General features: G+C 36.6%; 1 protein-coding gene across 1 annotated transcript in view; it reads right to left on the bottom strand.

Annotated features, from left to right (window-relative positions):
• Positions 1-16458, bottom strand: part of LOC131432135 (ankyrin-3-like) — a 165215-nt gene that overhangs the window by 104634 nt on the left and 44123 nt on the right. Inside the window, exon 3 of the mRNA XM_058598236.1 lies at positions 7208-7855. Coding sequence (XP_058454219.1) covers positions 7208-7633 — 426 coding nt within the window. The 5' untranslated portion in view covers positions 7634-7855. The remainder of the gene's footprint in view (positions 1-7207; positions 7856-16458) is intronic.

A 16458-nucleotide genomic window follows, 5' to 3' on the forward strand; every position in this document is an offset into this window, starting at 1 on the left:
CGTGTCGCCAGTTTTCCGACCACTGGAAGCATTCGGTCAACGGCAGGAGGAAACATTACGGGGTATAAGGAACTGTGGAGCCACGTGCCACCGGCGATATACGGCACAGTGCCAACATTGCGGGTGCACTAATGTAGCGGCCTGGTGCTGACCTGCATTCACACGACTCTGGTGAATTCGAATGCTACTCTCCTTAGACATAGGCTTCGACCGCCCCGTGAATATGTTGCTTGTTTTCTTGATTACAAAGCTGAAAGTTCTTTGGAACGTCGGCATTTGCTATATATTCTGAACATTGCAGTGCCAAATTGGCACTGTTACCAACATGCCTTTGCGATTGCTGCGGTACTCGGTTTCTGGCATAACTCATTGTTGATATTTCGTGGAGCATCAATAAGCTTTTCTAGTAGCGAGCTCTGGTTAACAAACAGCGAATTATGCAATATCGTTTGAGGTTTCCAAAAAAAGAGCTAAATTGGCACGACTTTCTGTGGGTCGTGTCAGAAATCAAGATAAACAAGATAATATTATTGCACTGTACTGACGCATTGCGCATTTGAAAACTTTATAGGGACATAGACTTTTGGCATTCATAGCAGTGTTTATTTGTTTGTTGTTAGCAATTTTAGTGATCTTTTCACTATTTGCATACAGATCGTTCTTTGTCAGATTCAATCAGTGATACAAATTTTTAGATTATAAAACGGACGGTGCATAATTATTCTGATTCGAGAATTTTAGCAGATATTTTGTGCAAATTCAAGGTTTTCACAGAGAGTTCAAAACATTAGAATTTTTAACGTGAATACGTCTTACTTTAGTATGAAAAGCAACTTCGCCATGCGTAACTCATTCAGTAATGAAGGTAACAACATAATTCTTACTGCATGGATTCAGAAGTATGGTCAGAAATTTGCGATTGAATTTTGATTAACTTGTGATAACCATAAATAATTTGTAAAGTCCGTTGCCTCATGTTTGTCTTGTTTGATCTTGGCTCGAGCCCCAATCTGAAAGAATTCTTAGTATCAGTAGAATCGTAGCATCAGCCATGCAATGGTTCTGTAGGCTACGAATCGGCTGCGGCGTCTGTCGAAACAGAAGGTCAAATTCCACAAAAGAAATACGAAGGCTTTGGTTTTTATGAGCAAACCATCTTCAGTTGGGTTAACCATTAATTTTTCACAGATAGATAGAAATTGATTCAAGACTAGTTTATAAAATGGTTGAATGTTTTTGTATGCCCTTTTTTCAAATCGTTGTAACTCGGAAATTGTTACTTGAACAAAAATGGTATCTAAGGAAAAGTTATAGGAAATCAATAAACCAATCTAAAAACTGTTTAGTTGAGAAAATGTTGAACAAACAAAAAATACAGGGTTTTGTACACGACACCTTCGATCACGATGACATTAAAAATGCTCAAATAATTTTCTCTACTGCATTATCGAACAGCACAGAGTACAAATCGAACCACTGTACACTGCGAGTATTTTACCCGTTCGCTCTACGTGAAGGCAGGCATTGACTGAGCAATAAAATGTGACGAAACAAAATATTTAGAGATTCTGTTTTGTGTGACAGTTCATACTGTGCAGAACGCAGTGGTATTTATTCATGCATGACGCGAAGCCTTCCTATACCGATCGAAACAGAACTGCTACTGAATGAAACGAAATTCTTATTTTTAAACCTGTTATCAACTGCCAGGGGTAGCATGTAGAAAACCCTGTCAAGTTTTTGAGAAAATGAAATAATAACTTTGAATAAATACATTGGGAATCAGTACAAATCTCAATTGATTTTAATTTTATCTACCCGGAGGGCCGAATGTCATATATCTGTCTACATGTGTCTGAATGTGTGCGCATAATTAAAAGGCGTGTTTCTCAGCGTTGGCTGGACCGATTTTGACGAAACTAGTTGCAAATGAAACGTCTTCCTGGAAGTATATATGTTTATCATTTAGGGGTTAGCCAAATTTTGTGCTAGGGCACATAACCGTTTTTATTATTTTTACGTTTCGTCTTTGACTCATCAGTGCAGAGCAGTTCAAATTGAACTGCTTAGTGCTAAACTCGGCAGTTCAATTTGAACTGCTAAGCAGACGTAATGTTTCTGCTATTCACAGAACACTTTTTGGTTTGCAACGGAGTGCAATGTCTTTTCTGACGTGCTGAACGAAAACGTGTTTTCGACTATTTCTGGCCGATGCCGATGCCGAGTTTAGCACTAAGCAGTTCAATTTGAACTGCTCTGCACCGATGAGTCAAAGACGAAAAGTAAAAATAATAAATGTATGTTTATGTTTTGAGATCTGATGTTTACTTTTTGAGTTACACAAACTTTTTATGTCAAATCTGTTTTATTTAATAGTATTTTGTTTGAGTAATTATAAAAGAATTGAATAGTATTAAGCGTTCCGTTTTAATAAAACAATTTTTCGGAAATTCAAGAAAATTTTTGAATTTAAAGTGATAAATAGATAGTGCGTTTCATAACTAAATCGATTGTAACTGCCTTCAATTATACCCACCGTAAAATCTCAATTTCACATTACTCTAATATATTCAAGAAATACGTATATTTAATAATATTTTAAATCGTTGAAAAAATGCGAGGTGGGTAAAACACATTTTTAAATACAAAATGTTGTTTATTTCATTTTTTTTGTACAAAGAAGTTAAAATTGATGGATAAAGAATTTATTTCAAATTTCTAAAATAGTAAATTCAAAAACTAGACAGAGTTTCGAAAAACCAAAAACACTTAAGTTTTAGCAATTACATTTATTATAACTAAGTATTCTTAGAATTTTGAAATTTGGCTTTGCCTAGCCGTAATTGGTTTTTGAAATGCATAAACGGTCACTATTCTTTGCCACGGGGATGATTTTAGAACTGAAAAATAGTGTATGATAAGTATTACAAAAACCCTCTTAATCCACCTAATGGTGTGATAATGACTTTCTCTTTCTTCAAAATAGTCTTATGATATTTTTAACTTTTTATAAAATAATTTCTGACACTAATTTCGGCTCATTTTTGATTTTTGACTGTGAGAAGAGTGATGCTAATCTAATAAACCCTTCTTAGTCCTTAGTTAGTGGAATTTTCAGAGATGTTGAAAAATCACCATAGGGGAGGAAGGTATGAAATTTTCGAAATGGAAAAAAATGGTTGATGCCAAAAGTCTTAGAATTGCATGAAACGTCGAGATTTAGTGTCATCTTGAAAAAACATATTTTTCAAAAAATCAAATTCTGGGACTTAGAAAAAATCTCCAGATTTTTCTTAGTTCCAGAAAGTCCCCGTTTTTTAGACGACACTAAATCTCGACGTTTCATGCAATTCTAAGACGTTTGACATCAAAAAAAAATTTCCGCCGGGTAGCACCCCTTACCTATGTCCGATTTAGCTGAAATTTTGCATGGGCACTTTTTTCGAGGTGGTTAAACTTTTTAACAATAGCGCTTAACGAAATTAGAGGTGATCCCGAAATATTGGCACCCTTATATACATTAGAGCGATACAAAACAATGTGTTCTGTCGGTTACGTCACTTATACCATTATATCTCCGGAACCAAAAGTCACAGCCATTTGGTCTTTGAACTTGATCAATGGCCCGACAGTAGCTTTCAAACGAGCATAAGTTTGTTAAAATCGGTTCAGCCATCTCTGAGAAAATTGAGCGCGTATAAATATCTTCTAAAAGTGCACACACACAGACATTTTCCGATCTCGTCGAACTGAGTCGAATGGTATACAACACTATGGGTCTCCGAGGCTCCGTTGGAAAGTCGATTTTTCCAGCTATAGAGAAAGGCAAAAATCGTTCATTTTTAAGGCAACTGACGTTTATAACGCTAGTAATGTCAAACTCTGTTTAGCTCAACGCATTGATGTTACTTTGTTGTATTTTATAAAAAATCGTGCCTCAGATTGTAGCAAAATTAAAAATTTAAGCTAAAAAGGCTATTGAATTCATTAATGCAAGCTAAGTATTATCGTTGGTTTAAAACATTAACATTTATCTAACCTGGTGCCAGAATCACAATTCAAAAATTTATACGTATGGAAAATGTATTTATTTGGTACATTTTCGTTGTCTAGTGAATGTCCAGTAACTTTTTATTTCAACAGTTTTTTAAGCCATAATATCATAAATGCCAGAATTAAATTTTCTTGGTGCAGCTGCACGCCGATGCAGGCTGAATGGTAAGATTTTTCGCAGAACTCGCATTTCCAAGGAAAGCGATCGTGAATATTAACCCACAATTTCATACCGCACTTCATTATTCTAAAAAAAAGCGAACCACGTCCGATGACTGTTCGAAGCGAATAGAAAAAATATAACATATATATAACCTCATGTTAGTTAAATAAAAATACGAATGGCTCATAGTTCTAGTGTAATAGTAATCAATTTACAAACCAGCAAAACGTGTGGTAAGCCCACTGCGCACAATAACTAATATTCCTGGTTTCTATGTGTCGGTTTTGTCTGTTATGCTTTGTGCGACGGTTCGTTCAATTCAAGCGGTTAAAATTTTGCGTGCAATTTTTGGGACTAAATCTACTTTTGTCGAACTGAATTTGAATGTCGTCGAAATCTTCGTCAGTCAAAGAACGTAATGTGAAATACGTATTAACGAGTTTTTCAGATGTTTCATCTGATAGTCAGTTTCGGCTGTGATTGTACAGTGGATGCAGGATTCTGCAAATAATTCATGGCGAATGCAGCTTGCCACAGTCAAATCAGCGGAAGCGAAGTGCCAAAACGTTTTCGGTGAAAAAATTTTCTATCGATTCAAAGATGTGAACGTTCCTTCGTAAAATTCGTATGATTTCGTAAACTTATTCAGCGCTAAGGACCTTTTTCAGGTGGTGCATTTGTGAAGGTTGTGAGTTTTAGTAGTAAACATATAATATAGTTTTGTACGTAGAAGATATACACGGCACAAAAACTCGTGTAATTTGCTATCTCTGTTAAAACAAAAAAAAAAACAAAAATTTTATTAACGCATTCATAAACGAAACAGCTGCAGTTAACAAAATGTAAAATTATTTATTTTTATTTTTTTGTTTCGCATGTAGAAGCATTTAATAAGCCTCAGGAGCATAGAATCATTCAATAGGCTTCAAGATGTTCATTACAAAAAAGTGTCATTTATATACTAGAATCTGGCACATTAAAAGCAATAAATTTGAAATTCATATTTATTACTCTTACTTCAGTGTTTTATTGACTATTTGAAAAAATAAAAATCATTATCTATTATACTTTTATTGAAAAAAAATCAAAGCTACTACACTTTTTAAATTTAGTTGATTTTGTTTTCTGTTAATAATTTAGCTTCAACTTTTTTACTGTATATATTTTTAAGTGCCCGCTTGATACCCTAATAATATTTCCTAGACACCATTTTTGTGAAACTGTTAGTTATCTAGTACATAAAAAACAGAAAACTTGTTCAAAGTTTCATCTAGATCGGATTATGTGAAGTCTGGTAACTTGCTACTCATTTTTAGGATTTCTCTATCGTAAAAGCTGCAATGACGCGGCCATGGTGTATACACCCAAACCTCCGTTTACGAACACTTTTTATACGTTACCTCTTTTTACGTAACTCTTTTTGCGAACCAAATCCCGTAAAAAGAGGTTTTGGCAACCATCGAAAGCGATTTCCGACTCCATGGAAACTACTACAATATGGGAATTTTTGGAACGGGTTTAAAGAGTAGATTCCGGAAAATGATGTTTGAGGTATTTTAGAAATCCAAGATGGCGACTTCCAGTTGATTGATATTCCTCGAAAACCCTTACAATATGGGTATTTTCGGAACGGAATTGATGAGTAGATGTCGGAAAATGATGTTTGAGGTGGTTCTGAAATCCAAGATGGCGACTTCCGGTTGATTGATATTCCTTGAAAACCCTTTCAATATGGGTATTTTCGGAACGGAATTGATGAGTAGATGTCGGAAAATGATGTTTGAGGTGGTTCTGAAATCCAAGATGGCGACTTCCGGTTGATTGATATTCCTCGAAAACCCTTGCAATATGGGTATTTTCGGAACGGGGTTAATGAGTAGATGCCGGAAAACGATGTTTGAGGTGGTTCTAAAATACAGGATGGTGACTTCCGGTTTATCGATATTCCTTGAAAACCTTAACATTATGGGTATTTTTGGAAAGTATTTAATAAACAGATGCCGCAAAACTATGTTTGGTGTCGTCTCGAATTCCAATATAACATCCTCCGGTTCATCGATATGCCTTATAAACCCTTAAAACAAAGAAATTTCCGAAACATATTGGATACCAATAAACGATGTTTGAGCTCGTTTCAAAATTCAATGAGGTGACTTCCGGTATAGTGTTTTAAAGGAATACCAAGTTAAAGGAAAACGGCAAAAAATAAAAAAAATACTAATAAACTGAAAGTTACTGTTTTGCATTTCAAAACCACCTCGAATATCATTTTCCGACGTCTACTTTTAAATCTCTTTCCGAAAGTACTTATATTGTAAGGGGTTTCAAGGAATATCAACAAACCGGAAGTCGCCATCTTGGATTTAAGAACTACCTCAAACATCGTTTTCTGACATCTACTTATAATTCCCGTTCCGAAAATACCCATATTGTAAGGGTTTTCAAGGAATATCAAGAAACCGGAAGTCGCCATCTTGAATTTCAGAACCACCTCAAACATCATTTTCCGACATCTACTCATCAATTCCGTTCCGGAAGCCGCCATCTTGGATTTTGAAACGAGCCCAAACATCATTTTCTTGCACTTACTCTTCACATCCGTTCCGAAAATAACCATATGATGCCCGGTTTCCACATTAATTACACAAAACTTTTTTCCAAATAACGTAAACATTTTTTACGAACCAAATCCCAAATAACGTAAACTTTTTTTACGAACTACCTCCTTTTACGAACCCCTGTTTAGTTCGTAAATGGAGGTTTCGGTGTACCCGATCTTATTGAGATAAGCAGTTTCCTAAGCTATTATTTTAGCAAACACTGTAAAAGGAAACTAAATTCTCGTGATTATCAGAAAAAGCAAATCCCACATACTACTAAATCGAACGACATACCTATAGTAGAAGCGTCCTCGCAGAGTAGGAGAAGTAGGGGAAGTTGCTCCTAAGTAACCTGTATATATGCAAACACAGTACCAATTGAACCACTTACCGAACTAGTATGATGATGTCCATGATGACCGGACGATGAATGCTTCGAAGGCTGTTGCTGGTGGTAATGATGATGCACTTGCTGTTGATAATGTGCCAACTGGTGTTGGTACTGTTGGTGGTACTGATGCCGCTGCTCCTGACTAGAGCCGTGCTGGTGCTGGTGCTGATGATGGTGCTGTTCGGCCGTTTTAGGAGACAGTGGCTGATGGGAGTGCTGTGATTTGGAAGATTTTCCATTGGTTCCACTTTGGGCCTGTGTCGAGTGATGACCGTGGACATGCTGGTTAGTCGGAGGCGACGGCATGTTGTGGCCACTGTGAGGCAGATGCGATGAGTGCTGCAACCCATGGCCATGTTGGTGCGGAAAGTGGCCCTGCGATGCTTCCATCATGGTGGGTTGAATGTGAGTTACGAATTGAGCCATTTTGTATACCGTGTTTATCCTCTACCTCAAGACCAAGTTTGTTTCACTCAAATGAAATAAGTTTAACTCGCTAGAAAAAGCTAGTGTTAACGATAACTTTACACTGGTAAAATTGTGTAGTTGTATGTTTAACTAGTGTATAAGGTAATACGATAACGTTCAAATATTTATTCTAACAACATTCTATAAGCGACAATTTTCAGCATTCCTAGCAACGAGCACCTGAAAATTGGTAAGAAAATAAAATAAATGTTTCAGTAATTGAACTAAATCTATTGTTATCTGCATGCATCGAAAACGATAACTATAATCGAATTTCCTAATCAATTGAGATACGAAAATTACTACACGCTATCAAATTCAAAACCAATTAAAATTACGTTGTACTATGTCGGTAATATTGCCCCCCGTAAACTGTTTCTGTAGCAGTTTCACATCACTAATTACACGAATTTTGCCAATACCGCAGCTAATGGTTCCCAGCACGTAATTAGACGGCAAACGTACTCGGTGCCTGTTATTGCATAATGAATATTTATTGATATTTCTATCAAATACCAATTTACTGGATTGGCATTCGGTTGATTTGAACAGTGGAAAACTGTACACGAAATTTTGGTTAACCAGCTTAATTACATCTACGATTGAATTATTAGGATAATGAAAATAATATACGAAAAGTTCAGGAATTGTTATTACAGAGATGTTTATGTATCAATAAGTGTATACTTTAAACCATTGCATTTGCGTAAGATGTAGTGATTCTATTTAATGTTTCGTCAACCGGATAGAATAGAAACTAGAGGTGATTTAACGACAATGGCATTAGGGGAGATCGGCGTGAAAATGGTCACTCTTGGCACTATTGATGTCTTATTTTTTTTCTTCAGATCATTTATTTGATATGGCACATAGCTTTAGCTCAGAGGTGCCAAAGTCTGTATTGTATTTTTTCGTACAATATAATTACAATTATTATTTAACATATATACATACATATACAAGTTTGTTGGGAGAGTTAAAGAGTGGGGAATACAATTATGTTTAAACTATAGCAAAGTTAAGGTTAGTGTTAAAAACGGGAGCCGAATTACTGGCGGTTACTCCAGGTTAGTATGGAAAAAACAAATAGTTACATACACACTCAAACAATATACAATAACACAAAACAGAATATAATAATGTAATAACTTCAAAGTCTTCGTGTAATCTTCGTTTCATTTTGGCTCAAAATTTCTGATGTGTGGTTACCAAAAACCAATCAGTACGTCACAAGATGGCATTTTGGGGAAAGGTAACGGATGTAACGGATGTAAATAAAGAGAAGCAGTAACTAGATTGATAAACCAATAGTTTTCAGAAAGATGTAAATCGCGTACATATAAGTGCAATCGCGACTTGCTAGTACATCTCGCACCGGCACATTTGGTGGCCTACCTCGGGCCCAAAGGGAGTCTCTTAACTCTTAAACGATTCAGGACACATGACCACACAATATGCTCGATGTCGTAACCATTGCCACAAGCGCAGATACCATTTTCAGCGAGGCCAATTCGTCAGAGATGCGTACCCATCTCGGAGTGATTAGACATAAGTCGGGATATAACACGAATGAAATCGCGACCCACTTGCATCCCCTCAAACCAAGGTTTCGTCGATACTTTTGGTATAATAGAGTATAGCCAACGTCCTACGTCTCCATTGTTCCATGAAGCTTGCCAACTTTCGAGTGTCTTCTGACGAGAAATGCTGGAAAATTCGTTGAAGCAGATTGGTCTTTCGAAAATATCACCTTCTAATGCACCAACTTAGGCAATGAGTCTGCCTTTTCATTGCCCGGAATAGAGCAATGCGAAGGGACCCAGACTAACGATATTAAATAAGACCGCTCAGATAAAGCTCTCAAATGTTCCCGTATTTTCCCCAGGAAATATGGGGAATACTTTCCTGACTTCATTGCCCGGAGAGCTTCTATTGAGCTTAGACTGTCCGTGACAATGAAGTAATGGTCTTTGGGCAAGGTTTCAATGATCTCGAGGGTGTACTGATTAGCAGCTAATTCTGCGACGTAAATTGAAACCGGATCACTGAGTTTTAGCGAAACGGTGATGTTCTGATTGAAGATTCCAAAGCCAGTGGATCCATTGAGAAATGATCCGTCAGTGTAAAACATTTTTGCACCGTTGGCTGCTCTAAATTTATTGCGAAAAATATTGGGGATCATCTGAGGGCGTACGTGATCCGAAATTCCTCGAACCTCTTCTTTCATGGATGTGTCGAAAAACACAGTAGAATTAGAAGTATCCAAGAAATAAGCACGGTTAAGAATATATGAAGAAGGATTGATATTTTGAGCCATGAAATCAAAGTACAAGGACATGAAATGGGTCTGAGAATTGAGCTCGACAAGCCTTTCGAAGTTTTCAATCACCATCGGATTCAAGATGTCGCATCGGATTAGCAATCGATATGAGAGATCCCAGAATCGATTTTATCGATCGACGGTAAGAGGCCCGCGAGCACTTCGATACTCATCGTATGAGTCGACTGCATGCAACCTAAGGCAATATACAAACAACGATACTGAATTCTTTCCAGTTTAATGAAATGGGTGTTCGCGGCGGATCGGAAGCAGAAGCATCCATATTCCATTACAGACAGTACCGTTGTTTTGAACAACCTTATTAAGTCTCCTGGTTGAACTCCCCACCAAGTTCCAGTTATTGTACGAAGAAAATTTATTCTCTGCTGCCATTTTTGTTTCAGATACCTTATGTGACATCCCCAGCTGCCTTTGGAGTCGAACCAGACCCCGAGATATTTAATTGTGAAGACCTGAGCTATGGTTTCACCCCTTAGTTGAACCAGTAATTGTTCTGGTTCTCGTTTCCTTGAAAATACAACCAGCTCAGTTTTCTCCGTAGAGAACTCGATACCTAATGGTCCTTGAAGATCGGCAGCTTTGGGTCCTATAATAGACACAACACTGTCATCGGCAAGTTGTCTTAGCGTGCAAGATGTATTGATACAATTATCAATGTTGTTCACGTAAAAATTGTATAAAAGAGGGCTTAAGCATGAGCCCTGAGGAAGACCCATGTAACTGAGTCGTATTGTCGACATATCACCATGCCTGAAATACATGTGTTTCTCGGACAATAGATTATACAAAAAGTTATTCAAACTGGCGAAAGACCATGCTGATGCAACTTCTCAAACAGGATATCTATAGAAACTGAGTCGAAAGCCCCCTTGATATCTAGGAAAACTGATGTCATTTGTTCTTTACGAGCAAATGCCATTTGAATTTCTGTTGAGAGCAACGCTAAACAATCGTTCGTTCTTTTGCCCTTGCGGAAGCCAAATTGTGTATCTAAAAGCAAACCATTAGTCTCGGCCCAATTGTCTAGGCCTATACGAATTGTGATCGGATGCTGGTTTCCCTGGTTTTTGAATGGCGATCACTCTCACTTGTCACCAGTCGTGTGGGACAATATTACCCTCTAGGAACTCGTTGAATAAATTCAGCAAGCGTCTTTTAGCTGTGTCAGGCAGATTCTTCAACAAGTTGAATTTGATTCTGTCTAGCCCCGGAGCTTTATTGTTACATGACAGGAGCGCAAGTAAGAACTCTACCATTGAAAACGGTGTTTCGTTCCTGTTTGATGGCGTGACGCGGGTAATCTTCTGCTCCGGAACAGAGTCAGGACAAACTTTTTTAGCGAAATCGAATATCCAGCGGTGAGAATATTCCTCACTTTCGTTCGTGGTACTATGGTTTCGTTGGGCCGTATTCCAAAGAGTGCTCATTGAAGTTTCTCTAGACAATCCTTCTACGAACCGATGCCAATAACCGCGTTTCTTAGCTTTAATTATGCTTTTCATTTTAAAATCTAACAACGCGTATTTTCGATAGTTATCCGGTGTTCCATTTTTTCTAAACGCGATGAAAGCTGAAGTTTTTTCTACTTTCAGTTCTGAGCACTCTTTGTCCCACCACGGGTTGAGAGGATGGATGTAAGTTTTCGCGCCGGGTACACGTTTGGTCTGACATTGAATCGCGGTATCGAGAATCAAGTCAGCCAGAAACGTGTACTCTTCCTCCGGAGGAAGTGCTTGCGTTGTATTTAGTTTCTCAGATATCGAATTTGCGTAGTATTTCCCATCAATATTTCGTGTGAGGTCATACGAAACATTGATTGTCTCCAATGATCTCAATCCGCTGGTGATTGAAATTACTATCGGCAAATGATCGCTACCGTGGGGATCAGGGATTACCTTCCACTTGCAATCCAACCGTAGCGATGTCGAACAAATGGAAAGATCCAGTGCAGGAATCCGTGTCATTTCTCCCGTATTCAAAATGGTCATATTGAAGTTATCGCAAAGATCATAGATCAAAGTTGATCTGTTATTATCATGAAGACAGCCGCATCCCGTACCATGAGAGTTAAAGTCTCCTAAAACTAACGTTGGAGCAGGAAGGAGAGTTATGAGGTCGCAAAACCGTCGGTACCCAATCGAGGCTCTTGGGGGACTGTAGACGGAAGCAATGCAAAGGTCTTTGCCTTTCAGTGTAACTTGACATGCGACAACTTCAATATCTGGTATCGAGGGGAGGTTAATACGATGAAAGGAATAGCACTTTTTGATCCCTAAAAGTACTCCTCCGTACGGGGTTTCTCGATCCCAGCGAATAATGTTAAAATCGTGGAAGTTGAGGGGTATTTCAGAAGTTAACCATGATTCACATAAAGCAAATGCGTCACATTGTAAGTTGTTTATTAGGAATCTATAAGAATCTATTTTAGGAATGATACTTCAGCATTTCCACTGTAAAACAGTGATCTAATCCGTAATCTCTTTCAATGATTTAGCCATTGAAGGATATAATCGCTAAAAGGAGGGGCCATTTTGCAGTCAACTGCTTCGAAAATGATTCAACTGTGGGTATAACAGCTATCACAATGCTTTCAAAAGGATCAGGCATGTTGAAAGTAGATAGGATCCACTCCACGATGTCGGAAAATTTTATAAACCCAGCACTGCACACTTTCATACAGATTTCGAGAGTATTATACACCCAAGCAATACAGATCACTTTCGAATCGGGATCCCATGTATTGGTTATTAATTTCATCATACAAATATTCGTGAATAGCCAAAACAGTCCAAGAAGAATCTGTCGGACGATGCTAAGAGTCTTTTAGCTGGTTAAGAACATTGTCAGCTATCATAAAATAAATACAAATAACTAAAAAATGAGTTTTGATCATACTTTTCTCTAGCAAAAAATGACGTAACTTAATTCGATTTAATGATTGCTTTTTTAAAGTCGTGACAAAACCGTTACCAAACTATTCAATTTATAGACTTCGATGTGCAAAATAAATCATATTTTGTGGCAAGTACCATAGTAATGAAAATATACTGAAATCTGATATGACATGAAGTGAACCTTATCATTGCAAATGTCAAGGACAAGAATATTTGAAAAGAACATATCTCGCTTGCAGACGATCGCAGACGAGTAATTCAACCACGGTATGAAAGCTTTTATCAAGTAGTTTAATATGTAAGTAGTCTCATCTGCACCTTTCTGCGCCTTTTGATGATCGACAAGTTGAAATTTTGTAATAAAAAACATGAAAAATGGCTCTATTTCATTAAACTGAAATGATAGCAGCATAGTATGTTTGAGAAAGTTGTGTAGTTTTTAATGATGAAAAACTTTGTAGAACTTGAAAAACTCATATAAATTGAAAATATATATGTTTTCATACAAAAACTGGTTTTAGGACACTCTTTTCAGAAAATACATTATATCATGAATTACACTCAAGTTACGGGAATAGTATCTTCAGTAAATTTGTTTGAAATAACTTTCTGAACAATTTTGTCGAAATAACTTAGCCCCTATGTTGGCCCTGAACTAAAATAATATTTTTATCTCACTTTTAGGGGGATCAATCACATAAATAAAATTTGCCAAAAGATGGCGTCTATCATTCTGAGTAACTTTGCTGAAGATATTCTACCTCAAAAACCACGTTCCTATCAGTTATCAATTAGGAGCGTGAAATTGCGCTTTTGAACCACTGTGCACTGGTCTGATTCTCTGACTGATCTCGTGGAACACTGAGGGGTTTCGATGTTCCAGGAAGTGCTGGATACTCCTTGTCGGATCGGAGCACTAAAATATGTCTTAAAACTAAAAACTATTTCGTAGATGAAAATCATTTCGTCTTAAAATTACAGATTTTGTCAAAAAATATGAAAATGATAAGTGTGAAATTTAATTCAATTGTTTCTGAGTTATGACCAAAACTGAATAAAAAAGATTTCACTCATAATCTGATTCATTGTCTGGTTTAGAAGAGCAACCCGGGAAGAAATGATTTGCAAACCAATAACAAATTTTATTATTAGAACCAAACATCTCGAAGGTAGAAATTATCATTGCTCAGTTTGAAACAAGAGTTAAAATATCAAAAATCATAACAAAATCTGCTTGAGAAAATAGCAACAAAATATAAAATTCTGTCATTGTAATATCAAACCAAGATCAAAATATTCAGAAGACGAATTTTTCAGTTATTTGATATTTTGAAATTCAGAATAGAATAATATCATGAACATTTCTCTTATTCGATTCTGCAGTTTATTAAATTGAAAACAGATCTACTTGGTCAATTGTGTTTAATGAAATTGGAATACCTCATCGATAACTAAATAATATATAATAACTAATTTTGATACTAAGCAGATATTGTACAATTTCTTGATTTCTTCGATGAAATATCAAGAAAATATCAAGTATCACTATGACAGCACAGACGTAAAGTTAATGTTATTTGCAAAACACTTTGTATTTGGCACCGTAGTGCCACGTCTTTACTAACGTGCCGAACGAAAACATTGAAAACATAGTGACAGGATTCCAAATCAGGCCAGAATAGCAACCCGTAAAAAATAACCCGTAAAAAAATAAACCATTGATTTTACAGCATAAACAATTGATTCACAATTAGATATATGGATTACAATATATTTTATTGTATCTTGACAAGTTTTTTTTCATTTCCAACGATTCAATATATTGTTTCTACGATTCTACAATTGAATTTATTGTACACATGGTGTTTCAAACAATATGCAAACTGTACATTTTATTGTTTCCCAAGAAAACATGTATGAGAAAACTTTATGATTTGAACTGTTACGATACTTAACAACCTATACATTCTATTGTAAAAAGCATTTTCACAATTAATTGAATAGTGTATAACAATACATTAAAATATTTTTCAATTGTCAAAGCAAAATTGTGGAAGGTTTTGTAACAGCAAATCGTATTGTTTTTCTACAATATTTTTCATTCAGGAAGGAATCGCCATGGTTGAGTGGGACTAGTAACGATCGCTTCTTTACGCATTATTTACGATATTTCCCATTGTTTACCGTTCCGGTAGTGATGAAGCTTGTTTCGCTTTCAGCCTTCCTGGCTGTTGTTAAACGTGTATTGAAAGACTTAAAATGGATTATGGACAATGATAGTAGGAAAACCAAGCTTTTCTGTAAATTTTCTTACTGACAGATCCGGATTTTCATTGCGACCGCACACAATTGCTTTCCGCACACAATTGCTTTCCGCACATGCTCTTCTTTCGATGCCATATTAGATTTAAAAGCTTGTAGTATAACCAAAATTGATTTTACTCAATGAATAGACACACGTTCATCAGTCTGCGATATATTTCACGCGTTGATAATGTATTTCCAGAGATATACATATTTAGGAGAGTCCAGATTTTGTCACGAACAAGCCTTAGGCTGTGTTTCAAATCGGTTTTAAATTTTATTATGCAACATGCTGGATTATAAAGCTACACATTCGATTTTCACTGAAAATATATTACTGTTATGAAACAGATCAAATTTTCCATAGTGTTCGATGTTTTGCAGTTGCTACTTTTTCCGGTAGCTCGGCCACCAATGGAAATTGACCCTCAATGTAAATTTATCTTTCTGAGCAGTCTAGATAGCCGTGTAGTGTCGGTAGCGGTTCTCAACTGGCTAAGAATAACACTACGGTTCAACTGTCCCGGTGGTATAAGTCCACCAAATAGGTAAGCCGTGTGGCATCCGGCGGTATTATTTCAACCAAGAATTGATCCACTGGTTTCCTGTTCCATGTCGTAAAAGGCCACTACAACGGGAGCTCGAAAGTCAAGGTGTATTTCCGTTCCGATGATTGAATGACTAAGAGAAGCAATCGTAAACGAAACATTTGTGGACTTTGCCCTTGTGGAGCTGAAAACTCTGTGTCACAATTAGACTGATTAATTGAAGGCATAGACAGCAAATTTGTCTATTTTTCGGCATATTTTCCTTATAACAGGTCTTCGCCAAGCGATGACTTCATATTATACGAACTCCATTAGGGCAATATGTGATATGTAACTGTCCCGCATTGACGCAACTACGTATCCGGGTTTTTGGCTCTTCATACATGGTTGAATCTGTGTATGGTGAGCTAAAATTGAAAGATATTCCATCGTTTCTCATCCAATGTGGTAAGGAGCAATATTCAGAGGAGTTCATCGTTCTTCCTGGAGTGAACGAGTCCCTTCTGTTTCGAGAAAAGTAAGTAAGACTATAGTAGAACAATTTGAGCTTCTTAGGTCAATATTTCACGTTAATTAGAATAGTGCGTTTTTGATAAATTCAACTTCGAAAATTATTCAGTCTTAAAAAACACTAGATCATGGTTTTTCTGATGAAAGTCATTGAATTTACCCATATAAATTTATCTCCTAGATTCA

This window comes from Malaya genurostris, chromosome 2 (assembly GCF_030247185.1).
Source record: "Malaya genurostris strain Urasoe2022 chromosome 2, Malgen_1.1, whole genome shotgun sequence".
Classification (NCBI taxonomy): Eukaryota; Metazoa; Arthropoda; class Insecta; order Diptera; family Culicidae; genus Malaya; species Malaya genurostris.